The 13,540-nt window shown below is 42.8% G+C and overlaps 2 protein-coding genes across 11 annotated transcripts in view; both read right to left on the bottom strand.

Moving 5' to 3' along the window:
• Window positions 1-828, bottom strand: part of PGCKA1 (PDCD10 and GCKIII kinases associated 1) — a 135,248-nt gene extending 134,420 nt beyond the window's left edge. For 4 of the 9 annotated variants that reach the window (XM_045392235.3, XM_065544859.2, XM_045392234.3 and 1 more), the window contains exon 1: window positions 61-188. Coding sequence is in view for 1 of the 9 variants with exons in the window: in XM_074039520.1 (XP_073895621.1) it covers window positions 61-430 (370 nt within the window). In the remaining 8 variants the exon portion in view is untranslated. Of the gene's footprint in view, window positions 1-60 lie in introns of all 9 variants that reach the window. The other 5 variants (XM_045392236.3, XM_065544860.2, XM_015450236.4 and 2 more) reach the window with 4 other exon arrangements.
• A 3,753-nt stretch (window positions 829-4,581) lies between these two features.
• Window positions 4,582-13,540, bottom strand: part of NWD2 (NACHT and WD repeat domain containing 2) — a 204,151-nt gene continuing 195,192 nt past the window's right edge. For both annotated transcript variants that reach the window (XM_005554647.5, XM_045392233.3), the window contains one exon: window positions 4,582-10,763. In XM_005554647.5, the coding sequence (XP_005554704.1) occupies window positions 6,831-10,763 (3,933 nt within the window). In that variant the 3' untranslated portion in view covers window positions 4,582-6,830. The remainder of the gene's footprint in view (window positions 10,764-13,540) is intronic.

Raw genomic sequence — 13,540 nt, 5'->3', positions numbered from 1 at the left:
AGCCAAGTTCCGCAGGACTCAAGCCCTCCTCGCGCGCTCGGGGCGGGGGATTGTCCCTACCTGGGACCGGACGGCGGTGGCGGCGGCGGCGGCGGCGGCGGCGGCGGGGTCGCGGCGCCCATGGCTTCGCCGGCCTCGGGCGGCCGCGCCGGGAAACGCTAGCGGCTCCGCGCTGCCCGGAGCCCGCCGAGCTCGCAGCGGCCGCCCCGGCGCTGTCATTGGGCCCGCGCGTCACGTGGCCCGAGCCTCTCCGACACGCGTAACCCTTTACCTGCACGCCCCAAGGATGCGGCGGGGCTAGGGCTCGAACCCCTGGAGTCCGACGTCCGACATCCCCGGGGCCGGGGCTGCCGTCCCGGGCACACTGAAGCAGAAAATCCACGCGCTTGTTGTTCTCCGAGCACAAACGACCGTGCCAACGGCCTGCCATCCCTGGAAACTCCGTGATGCCTACTCCAGTGTTGCGCTGGAGAAGGGAGTTTCCTATGACCAAGGGACTGGGGTACTGGGAAAAACAAATGCACCCCCTGGCAAATAGATGTGTACTCCCAAACCCCGCGAACTTGCGTTTTTCGGTTTCCTCCTTATTCCTGGCATTCGCCGCCTAGACCTGCTGTGAGCTCCATGGCCAGCCCTATATGAGCTACATGGACCTAGAAACAGCGGGGGCGCCACCACCACGATAAAAACCCTCGCCTGCACGCTAAAGGCCACAGTGGGAGTTCAATGAACTCCTGGTTCCTCGTCCCCTCCTCACGCACTCCCCCACCATCCCTTTCTTTTCCTGAGGTCTCATGACCTTGGCCACAACACTGCATCCAATCCACTGAGCTCCACATTCGTGGCTGTTAACAATCCGTATACCTAAGGTGGGTGGAGAACTGACTCTGCTTAAGGACTGGACATTCTTTTCACCTGTGCCCCAAAGCAAATGCCGGGCTTGCCAAAAAAAATGTGTTAAGCAACTGCGCCACCTAGCTTACCCTCTTTTCTCTTCAACTCATCCTGCAAGAGAATAGAACAGGATATTGCAGAGGCATCTGGACAGAGTATTATCTAAGGATGAACGTGGTGTCCTTGGGGTTTCAATGTATCTACTTTAATGATTCCAGCCCCATTCACATGATGTTGGCCAGGCTTTTGAAAATTTGAAGACTCAATTTTTTGAATCCTTCTAATTTTGCAGTGCTGGGATTGTGCACGCTGTAAAGTGGTAGATTTTTGCAGGAAGTTATATGTGGTTTACATCCTCTATAACAGTGAACGGCACTCACGTCCAACTTATAGTCGACACTTAATTGTCTGCAGGATATTGATACATTTATCAGGTAGATTATCTGTCCAAAAAGGCTTTGGTGTTTGTATTGGGTTTCATTTTATTTATTTATTTATTTATTTATTTATTTATTTATTTATTATTATTTGAGACAGGGTCTGGCTGTTGTGCAGGCTGGAGTGCGGCGCGATCTCGGCTTACTGCAACCTCCTTTTCCAGGGATCAAGGGATCCTCACACCTCAGCCTCTGGAGTGCCTGGGATTACAGGCGCATGCTACCATGCTCGGCTAATTTTTGTGTAATTATTATTATTATTATTTTTGTGTGTGTGGAGACTAGGGTGGGGGTGGGCTCTCCTTAACTTGCCCAGGCTGGTCTTGAACTGCTGAGCTCAAGCAATCCGCCCGCCTCGGCCTCCCAAAGTGCTGGGATTGCAAACTAAGCCACCGCGCCCAGCCTGTCTTGGGTTTTAAAGTGCGGTTCCTAGACTAATAGCATCAGCATAATCTGAGAGAATGTAGTAAAAATGCAGATTCCTGGGCCCCACGCCAGACGTATTGATTCAGAAATAGCTGGGGACAGAGGGTGAAGAAATCTGTGTTTTAGCAAGTGGTACCTACTCTAGTTTGCAAACTGTTGCTCTGAATATGCACAAGTAGTTCCCCTCATCTATTAAACAGTAAGGGCTGGCACTCTATAAAACTAGAGGTGCTGCTTTTATTTGTATTTCCTAAATTACCAGTATTCTGTAATTTGTCACGTTGATACACTGAAACTGAACCCTCCATGTGTCCACACAATGTGTAATCTGTACTTTTTGCAGATCTCTTGGAATGCCAGATTGTCTGAGGGGGCCCTTGTAAAATATATGGAAGAAAAACCTATGGTTTCTTAATGCACACCAGGGTGAAAACACCATGATTCACTTCATTTTTTAGGTGTGCCCATGTTTTCATTGACATGTAAATTGTTCCCAGCCAATGAGTCATGAAAGATAGGAAAGCTAGTTTATTTGAGTGGATTTATCAACATGGTTCCAAATTTGTGAAAGAGTTCTAAAAAAGAAACAACATTTAAAAAATTATGGTATCAGTTTATGTTATAACCCAAAAAACTCCCCACACCATATTAGGCATTGTAGTATGGGCTCCTGAGGAAGAAAGAACTGAGTGGAGATTTCTCCATGGGATAGATAGCATATTTCTAATGGGCTAGATGGTGTCTTACTTTTAAACTCTCTAGGTCCAAGTTTATTTTATGATTTTCCCCCACTTTCATCCCCTGTGCACTTTACATTCGTAATTCTATCTACTCAATTTCAATTGGAACTGAAATTATTTGAGTTTTCCCTCTCCTTCATCAAACACCTCTATCCATTAAGCCCTGAAATAAATCTTGAATTGCCCCTACTCTAAACAGGTTCTAAGATCAGGTTCTAACACTTTCTAACTGAGATCATTGCCATGGTCTTTACTGGTCTCCCAGCTTCTGGTCTCTTCCATCTCAAAGCCATCTGACAAAGTAACTGCCCCTCCCCCAACTTTTTTTCCCAGCTCCCTGTTGAAACCAGCACAATTTTCCAACAAGCCAAATGCCCATAGCACTGAAGCTTGAGCCATTTAAACCTGCTGCCCATTAACCAATTCCTCTTCCTTAATTCTCCCTAATTCCTATTTTCCTATAGGAAGTTACAGTGAGATGCTAGACACCTGCTGCCTATTGATCAGCTCCTCTTCCTTACCCTGCCTGTTTTCTCCCCACATATAAACCCCAACTTTAGCCAGGGGAGATTCAGATTTGAGTCTTGTCTCCTGTCTCTCTGGCTAATATCACCCATAATAAAGCCTTCTTCCCTGATAATACTCATTGCCTTAGTGATTGGCTTTCTGTATAGCGAGCAACTGGACCTAGGCTGGGTCCCTGGCTTTCAGTAACACTATTGACTACTGAATAAAGTCTAAAATCCTGACAGCATTTGAAGTCACCTGAAATATGCTTCAACTCCCATTTTTGCTCATGCAGCTTCCTTTACCTGAAATGTCTCTCTGACATTGACAAGTAAGTCCTAATTATTCTTCTAGCTTCAGCTCTATCTCCTCTGGGTGAACCTTTTTGATTCTCAGGTAGCGTTAATTGCTCCTCTGTAGTGTATCCTCAGCACCTGGCTCTCACTCTTACTAGCTTTGAAATCAGTCTCATCTGGTTTAGCTGTGTCTCTTCTAGACCGTAGGGTTCTGGATGGCAGGAGTCATGCGTGACTTTTCAAATAATTCCAGGATGTAGCATAATGCCTCGGGCAGAGCAAGCATACATTGTTGACTGTTGTGTTCTTGACCCTGGGAAAGAAGATATTTAAACAAACTCTATTTATTTGAAGTGCTTTTTTGCAAATATTTATTAACTTCTCTACATTTTCTCTGAGAACTAAAAGGAGAGGGGTTTAACCTTTTCAACCTAAAGGATATTACCCTTTGTAAGTAATGGAATCATTTTCAGTGGTGGTAAATTTTGAACTCGTTAGTCTCAGCCACGTGATGTAGGCAATAAACCAGAATAATTTCTTATTTTCTTAACATCTTAAAGTTTCTCTGAGAACAATTATTTCATGACAACTAGATACAAGATTTCAGATAGTTCCTATGTATTATCACTTAAGCTCACCAATACTGCTCTGTTTGTTTGTAAAAAATATTTTGTGGTGCATGTATGGATTCTCAGATCCAAGAGGCAAGAGATGGAAGAAAGGGCATGTGGGAAGGCTTCCCTTGGTCCTGCTTGTTCACCCAAAGGGAATTTATGAGAGAGATGACTCCTCAGCCATCATCCTTCTTCTCCTTCCTCCCCATCCTTCTATTAATGAATTCATCAACTATTTCTGTATACCTGAAAAACCTGAGAGTTTGCAGCAACCTTCAGTGATCTTCAGAGCTAGCCCAGTCTCCCAGCTGCAAGTTAGAAAACATCTTGTAGGTCATTATTGATCTCTGAGTCCCTACTAAATACTAAATGCTCTATTTTGATGTACCTTGAGAAAGTTAAGGAAAAAGACACTGACACTGCACTGAAATCTTGTTCAGCTATTCTCCCTGGACCCCTGTTTCTAGGTTTCCTTACCTATAAATTTGGAATACTAACAGTACCTACTTCACAGGGCTGTTGTGAAGATTAAATGGCTTAGTACATGCAAAGCTCCAAGTACAGTGCCTGGTGCAACGTAAGCACTCAGTAAGCATGAACAGTTATAATTACTGGAGGTCTCTAATCACATCTGCCAAAAATGGGGGAGAAAAACAGCACGCCAATCTAAGTAGTTTATCTTTTATTCATACAAATAATACATACACAAGACTGTATATTGTTTGAAGACTGAAATAATTTTCTAGTGTAACAACTCTGTAACAAAATTTAACTAAATGTAACATTTATGAAAATATAAATCTCTGATTGGGTAATTCTTCCCAACGATACAAAGTTTACATAAAAACATTCAGTATGAGCTATCAGTTGCAAACAAGTTAGGAAAAATCATTCAAGTCACTTGTATACTCTATTGGCTTTTACGTAGAACATTCACATACTACATTTAATCCATCTAGGCATTTAATTCTTAGAAATGTGTGGCATGGAGGTTCAACTGATAATGACAGGAATGAGAATGTGTTGCCTAAAGAGCTCAAAAGCGTAGACGCATATAATCAACTCCAGGTGATCTGTGATCTGTATGTGGGTTGCCTTCTCTGGGCTACCACCTCCCTGGCTAGTAGCTAAACCAGAAGTAACATACTGAAAAAAGTCTTTCACTATGGAGCTGGGTATTTTTATCTGAATCACATCTTTGAAAGCTTACATGTTAAACTGCTTTCCAGAGGGAAATACAGTCGACTTGGATTCTCTATGGGTTACATGAATTTATTTTCCCCATTAGCATCAATAATCATGATGTTGCTGAAGTTTTTCTTATACTGCTTCCCAATGTCCCTATGAGGGCTACAGCAGAAACTATCACTACCTTTATTTTGCACTCCACAAAAACAACACACTGATGAGGTTAAAGGCCTGTCTAGGAATACACAATGCATTTATAGCAGAGCTGGACCTACAGCAAATCAGTTCCTAGTTCATTATTCTAGTAAATTGTTACTTCTCCACTTTCTAAGAAAACTAAACTAAACCAAAAGCGTGGATACCTTTTGAAAAGTTATCCAAGGACATGCCATGAGGAGGATATGGAAGAAAGAACAATCATCTTCACCTTTTGAGATGTAATGTTTTCTTTTAAACAGGTGAAGTAGTTTTAAAAAATATTTAATACAATTCCACAGCTTCTGCTTTGAAATGGATAACACTATAAAAGGCTCAGAAGAGTCCTCAATCGGGAAGAGTAACAGAGAAAGAAGCATACAGATGGCATGTAGAAGTAAGAAAGTGATTACAAACAAGGACAATAAAGAACCTTTGGACACCCTTAAGATTTATGGAATATTTTAGCACAAAGACAGGCATATTCAGTTTGTCCCAGAGTATTTGGTCATCTATCTGCATTTTACACAGGAAAGAGAAGGAATGTAAGGCAAACGTCATCAGTATCTCAGAGATGGCATGTTGAGAAAGCTTGCTTCCTATTCACTGCAGGAATTTAGGGAATATTTATGCTTCCATACAACTGACCAAATAGTACAGACTTCTGTTAGTACAATGATGTAAATGGACAGGTGTTTTGACCAGATTTGTAATGCCCTTCCTGTAATTCTTCTTTACACCAGCACAAATATGCACTTCAAAAAGATGTGAAAAGATTGTTGTTTCGTATTAAACGTGTTCTTTTGCAACCCAGTAAATAGTTTAAAAATCATATATTCTGTTATACAGAAACCCTTGCATGCAATTGTTGCAACTGTATTTTAATAAAGACTGACTCTCCATGTTCAGTAGCCCTATGATAGTGGTAGTTAGTTCTTGTCCCAGTCCAGTCCACAGTCTCACATTTCAGGTCATATCTCTTGGGAAACTGGGAATACACTTAGGTATTTTTGTTACATTATTTTGCACCTTTAGACCATTCACTGCAGACTAGGTGTACACAGTTGTCAGGACTGTAAAATGTAAAGAGAGATTAAGGCTATGTTTACTTATCACACAATCATTTGAAGTCAAGCATCTCTTTGTCTTCATGATTTCAGCTGATTTTTGTAGAACTAATTCCCATCCAAATGATCTGTATATAACTCTAGCCTCTCTCATCTTAACCAGTGGGATGAATTATGCTGCCTCACCACACAGCTAATTTAAAAACTTTTAGCCGCTGCCTTTCAGATAAAGTAACCATTTAAATACTACTACTACAAATTCTGACATTCCTGGATACACTTTGACAAAAGGACCGCACCCAAGACCAACCTCCTATTTGTCCGTTTCATGAACATCTTAATAAAACACTGGAATTCCAGCATTGCTCCTGTCTTTTAAGAAATGAATAGTTTATCATTTGGGGCACATTTTTTTCTTTCTTCTGTATGTGAATCACATATTTCTGCTTAGCTGGAAAACATTTTGTCAGTTATCAGGGGCATAGCTGTGGCCCCTGGTTTCTAGGGCCGAGCACACCCGCTCATAACAAGAGTTGTGTTTCTTGGAGGGTGTTGCTTCATTGGACTCAGTAGAGTCGCTAACTGTGATGGGGCTGTCTCTTGCAAAGACCTCAGTGGACTCTCTCCATAAGCAATCCACAGATATTTTAAAACAATAACTGTTACACTTTGGCCTGGAGGTGTGTGTTGCATTGTTGAAAATTTGTCTGCTATTTGAAGTGGCAATTTTGATTTTCAGTGCAGCATCTACACGGTCTACTACCGTGTATATCCCTATACTCCCATCATCAAAGCCCACAATGATGTTCAGGTGCCTCTGAGAGAGTGCAAGGAAAGTTGGTGTTTTGTAAAGGGAACAAGCACCGATATTTTTGCCATCTGCCAGTCTCATTACAATTAAACTGAATATTGCACCATTTTCATCCTCCTCCTCCCCATTTCGGAAACAAATGTATACCAGGTAGCGACCATCCCGAGACAACCTCTGCCGCCAGATGATCCCAGAGGCGTGAACCACCCGCAATTTACCACTGTGTAAATCTAGCACATTGATGTTTTCATCTCCCCTGGATATAATGCCTAGCTTTCCATTGGGAGAAATTTCAAAATCCTCCAGATTTTTCAAGAAGTTGTTCGGAAGTTGCACGCGCCGACAGATCACTTCATCTGTCAGACTCCAGATGTTCACAGTCTCGGCCGATGTGATAAACACAACGATATCAGGACAGTCAGGGATTAATTTAAAATTCACGATAGTGGTCCCATCTTCACAGCAAAATTTCTTGGTGATACTTCCTGTCCAGAGACTGACTGCCAACACTTTGCTTTTAGTCATTCCCACCACGAAGGTATTTGCAGAGGTAATAAAGGCATTCTGCAAAGTGGTCAGAATGTTGCAGACCCTGTGGCCTGTGGCGAGCCTCCAAACCCTGGAGGCATTTTCCTCGCAGAGTGAGACCACAAATTGGTCATTGTGTGTAATCAGCAGCTGAGATATTCTCTGCCCGTTAATTCGAAAAAGGTTTTCACCACTGCTGGTGTGCCAGACATATTGGCTACTTTTGTCATCTGATGTCACCATTACATCTCCAGTGGATGTTAGCACACAGTGTTCAACTATTCCTTCATGCTTGAACACTGCTTCGATGAAGCCACTGCTGAAGTTCCACTTATGAACACAATCGGATCCATCCAGAGAGTAAATAATTTCCCCTCTAGCAGGCAACAGTAGACTTCGGATGGGTTTTCCAGTCTTATCTATGTTGGACATAGCTGTGATTATATCTATATCCCAGATGGAAAGAACACCACTGGTTGATAAAGATAGTAGCATATTGTGGTGACTGGATTTCACTAACTTAACAATGGAACCTGAGATTTCCCGCAAACTTGCCATACACTGTCCCGTGTCCCGCCTCCAGAAAAACACAGCTGAGGTATTTTCCATGGTGGCGATGATGCAATCTCCATTTTTAGACAGCACGGCAGATATAAAGCGTTCATTGTGCTTGGCTCTGAACTTTTCAGCCACCTTCCACAGACCAGTATCTAAAAGCTCAATGCTGAGGGCTTTACAGATCAGAACTGCACTTTGGTCTTCTGAAAGCTCAATGCTGACCACCTCGCTGTCTTCTCTTCGGCAATCAAAGTCATCAGTCAGCTGGGGGCTGGAAATGTCCTCGGTATTCCAAACAGAAAGACTTCCTTCACTGTCTACCATGACCATTTCCTGAGCCGTGTCCAATATAAGAAGAAACTTCACAAATCCACCTGAAAATTCTGATGACACTGTACATAACTTTTCTCCACTCCCTAAATGAAATATGGTGGTTGTGTTCAGGTATTGGCCACAGAAAGCATACAGACCATCCAGGGAGCACTGGACACACGTCACTTCATACCAGCAGTGGAACTGGTAAAGTGGCCATCCGTACAGCAGATCGATGACAGTGACGTCTTTGCTGGCTTCGAGCCATGCAAGGGCGTGGTTGGCGGACAGTGTAAATCCATTGATGTAGGTGGCGCTGCTTCCATGCTTAGTCCCCTTGATTTCTACTTCAGACAGGAGACAAGAATTGACATTGTCATAAATCAACAAGGTGTTATTTGTTGTAGCCACCACAAGGTACTTTTCATCACTGGTGAGTTTCATGCCCAAGATGACAGACTGGGCTGTGGTAATCTGCCTGAGTAGCTGTCGAGTCTCTACATCCCAGGTGCTGATGGAACCATTTTCTAAAGCTGTGAGGACAGTGCTGGGGTTACAGGTAGGCAGGATCTCTGTGACATGCAGGTGACTGGATGATAAGGGAAGACGCTCTGGGCTGTATGTCACATCCATGGATGAATGCAACGGTACAATGGAGCAATATTTGGGCCCGTCTTTGTCGCACTCTAAAAGAAGATGTCTAAGTTTGGGCAGGGAGCTGACAACAGGCAGCAGTCTTTGCTGAAGCTCTGCTGAAAGGGAGCCGGGAAATGCAATGACCTTGTTTTTGATGCTGCGGAGGGTGCTGGCCAGGAACTTCAGCTCCTTCTCTTGCGAGTAGTTGTAAGCCAGCTCAATGTCTGAAAGCACTTTGTCAAACTGGCCAATTTTGATCATGGTATAAAGCCAGCTGAAGTTCATGATGATGCCATAAAGCAGGTCATCGGTTTTTCCACACCTCGTCAAATGGTACAAAAGCTCAGACATTTTCCGATGATTGACGAAAAAGATGTCAGGTTCCAGGGGATTACACTGGAAAACCCATGGCTGGTCCGGAGCCTGCCTGTCAAAGGAAGCCTGTTCCATGAAATGCTTTTCTTCCTCCAGCAAGCTTCTGCTCTCCAAGTCAAGGCAGCCATTCAAGTAGGGATCCTCGAGGCAGAAGGCTTTCCTCCTGCCCCCTGACCAAACCCCCAGAAAATAATCTGCTAGGATGGTGTGCATTTCACGCAGGTCATTGTCATCCTGCAGATATAGCTTCTGGGCTATGAGATGCAGGTGTCTGTTGGCCCAGACTAGGAGTGTGACATTTTTCACATGCCTTTCTATTAGGTATCCACTGAGACCCTCCTTGAGCCTTGCAATGTACAAAAAAGGTACTCTCAGGGGATTGCTGGGTCTGGTGTTTTCATTGAGCTCGCTCATTACACTGTTGTCTAGGGCTAACACATCCTCCAATTCCATTTCACTCAGACCCATTTTGGCCATGGTGATGTAGCCAAGAGCCCTAGAGACCAGTTTCTGACCACACTTCTTCTCCAAGGACCAGAATAACTGCTCTATACTTTCATGAACGGTGACAGCGAGGGAGGATTCATCGACATCTTTGTGAGATCTCCAGTGTCTCACCTCCCTGAAGGTCAGGTTCACAAACATTGGCAGTGTGCACTTGGAGAATGCATTGTTCACATAAATCTGCTGGCCTGATGTGACCTTCCTTTTGACGCGCAGCAGCTGGTGTTTGAGAACCTGGCTGCACATCTTCCTGTCTCGGGGAATCAGCTCGATGTAGTTGTCTTCTTCATGGATAAGGCACCTTAGTTTCTGCAGGATCCCGTGTTTGTTGGGCAGTGTGGAAAGGACTATCCGGACAAAGCGGGGCAGGTGAGCTGGGAGCCACCAAAGCTTCCTGGCGTCATCATTCTCTGAGAGCTGCTCTAGTGCATCGAATATTATGACTAGAGGTCTCTGCAGTGAAGACTCATTCAAAAGATTTATAAATAAGTCACAGAGGTCATGGATCTTCTTAGGGTAGCTTTGAACCAGACACCGGTAGTTAACTGCCAATTGTTCACAAACACTTAGAAGGAGAGTCCTAAGGTCAGAACTCATGTCTGTCGTTCCTAGAAATCTCACGATGACTACTGGGTCAGATTCTGGTCCTGTGTCCTCATGTAGCCAGCCATAAGCCTGAAACACAAAAGTGGAGTTTAGAATGGTAATATGTATTCACACGGTCATATGTGATAACATTGCCTCTCTCCAGAGCTCAGACTTCTGGTCAACCCTACCGTGCAGAAAACAGCCTAGGACCCAAAATTGGAAAAATCTTTTAAGAAGGCCAAAGAACTGCCACGAAGCTTGTGTACCAAAATCTACAGATGAGACCCTCAGGATTACCCTTACTGAGTGTACTAAAGTAGTGATAATACTATTTTTCACTCATTAGGCAACATTTAGCTTGTATTCTAAAAGATACGAGGTGTTTCATGAATTATAAATATAAATATCTAGTATGGTCAGCTTTGTATCACTGAATGAATATCCATTTCCTGGTGCAGCTCTTGGCACACAGTAGGTCCTTTGTAAGTGTTTAATGAATGGATTAAGTAATGATTTGCATATTATATTAAGTTAAATATATGCATTAATTGAGATCATATAATGTCACATATGGCTAACCAAATTTCCAATTAATTAGAAAGCAATAAAAATATTCAGTACTGAAATTACTCTGAATATAATCTTTTATAATTTAGAGATACTTTTATGGTGTTATAGGATCATAATTTTGATTATTATTTATCTGTTATAAAATCCACATAACGGTGGTTAAAAGAGATTTGTTAAATGTTGTGCTTTGTAACAGATAGTTGATTTTATATACATGCAGCCATCAGTCCTCACATTGTCTCTTTGAAGGGTGGATGAGCTTACAGTGTCATTCAATAGGAGAGGAAACTGAGGCCCAAGCTGGATAAATGACTTCTCAGAGTTAAATTGTCACCAAGAGACAAAACCTGAGTAGAAGTCATACCTGACTTTTCATTCTTTCAGTTCTTAAAAACTCTGTGGCATTAAAGGATAAAATATGTGAGGAACCCACTAAGTTCAGTCTTTCTGTTTTGAAAGGTCAGGATAAGAAGAAATATGCCCCCAAGGCATAAAATACTCCAATGAGTATTTTTAGGAAAATAAAGTCTTTCAGTTATCCTTGGAATTTACAAAGGATATGCCTTAGATAAGGCAGAGTGATTTTACACATTAGGAGGGAAGTTTGTGAACTTTGGTTCCTCAAGAGAGATAGTTCAGGTTAAGGCATGAATAAGATTAGAAAGATTTATGGAGGACAGTTTTATAAGGAGCTATTAAGGAAAATAAACTCTTTGTTGCTGTTGTTGAGCCTCAACCTTTGAAGCTGATTTCAAGGAAGATAATCTTGTCACTCAACAACTATCCTTTGGTGGTAAATCTGAAAGCACCTGTTTGTTTGTACATTGATTGCTTATGATAACTATAGGCATCCTCCTCCCAGTCACATGTTGCTGAACACGTGATGTCTGTAGAGAGCAGCCCTACCATCACGAGTTCATGCTCATGGAAATGCTGGGTGACACATGAGATAAAAATGAGATATTTATCTGCATCCTCAAAGGGACATGAGGTCACAGGACAGTACAGGTTGTTGTTGACGGTGAGTCAGACATTCCCCAGGAGAAAGGTAAATGAGCGCAGGCAGGGGACGTAAAAAGAGGTACAGTTTCTTGGAGGACCCGACTCCTGGATAGACAGACTCAGGCTATTGGACAAAATATCCAGAAGAGCAAGAGCTCAGAAAGCCGTTCCTTAAACTGACCAACTCTGGACAGTTACCACACTCTGCCTCGCTGGGACTGCTTATCTGTGCAGGGAATCAGCACGCCCCACGTAAGTCTTGACCTCTTGTGCTAGAGCATGTGGAGACGCATCACATGAACCTTTGACTTAGTCAAATTGAACAATATTTGTTTCCTCCAACCGCCTGTATGCTCCTTTCCTCCACAAAGAAAAGGGCCCTAGGGTGAGTACCAAATGGCATATGTGAATGTTTACTCATTTGGTTTCAGTTCTCATGTGCCCCTCGTGGTGTTACTATCTTGCTTATTTGGAATAATTCTGAAGTTTGAAGATACAAATTCATGTTCAAAGGCACACAAACATATGCATACACAATTTGTGTGATGCAATGTGGATCCTAAATACAAACCTGCTACTTCATCTAGTGCTTAATTAAAGAAAAAGCTATATCTTCTAACACAAGCAGAAAACCCAGCTGGGCTTGATATATTAAGAAAAAGCAAATTAGACTTCCTATGGACTTTTCAAAGGAAAGTGGAATATACCTGATTTCACCTATGGGCTTACTTTGGAACCTAATCGTCACATACAATGCAATGCAACTGTCTCTGTTCTTGTCCTCAAGTGGACCAATTTGAGATTGTGTAGCACATGACAGGTTATGAGAATATTCATGAACTTAAAGAAAGTTCTGTTCTTAAGAGAGTCACCATAGGAAGAACAACACAGAGCTTCAGAATTAACACCATAATAAAATAAACCACCACACTTTGACACTAAGGGAAGAGGAGGTTAAAAATAATGGAACTAGTTTCATCCTGTTTAGGCTGAAGAGCCAACTCAGCAGATATCACATTCCAGAGTGAGGTTCCAGACCATCATGCAGGACTTGAAAGGGAGGTTCTGAAAACCAGTTTTGCTACTGTTAATAGATTACCAACTGCTAGCCTGAAAAAGAAGACTGGAGAGGCAGGGAAAAATGGTGGGGATCAGGGTGCTGTGGGTTGTTTCTCTCACCTCCCCCTCCCTAAAAGGAGGTCAGAGAGATGCCTGTCCTTGACTTCTAGCCAAGAGGAAGGGACTTTAGTGGACCACGTATGGAATGCCCCCTATAGCTTGGGGATACAGGC

The sequence above is a fragment of the Macaca fascicularis genome, chromosome 5 (genome assembly GCF_037993035.2).
Source record: "Macaca fascicularis isolate 582-1 chromosome 5, T2T-MFA8v1.1".
Classification (NCBI taxonomy): Eukaryota; Metazoa; Chordata; class Mammalia; order Primates; family Cercopithecidae; genus Macaca; species Macaca fascicularis.
This window is presented reverse-complemented; position numbering and strand designations above follow the sequence as displayed.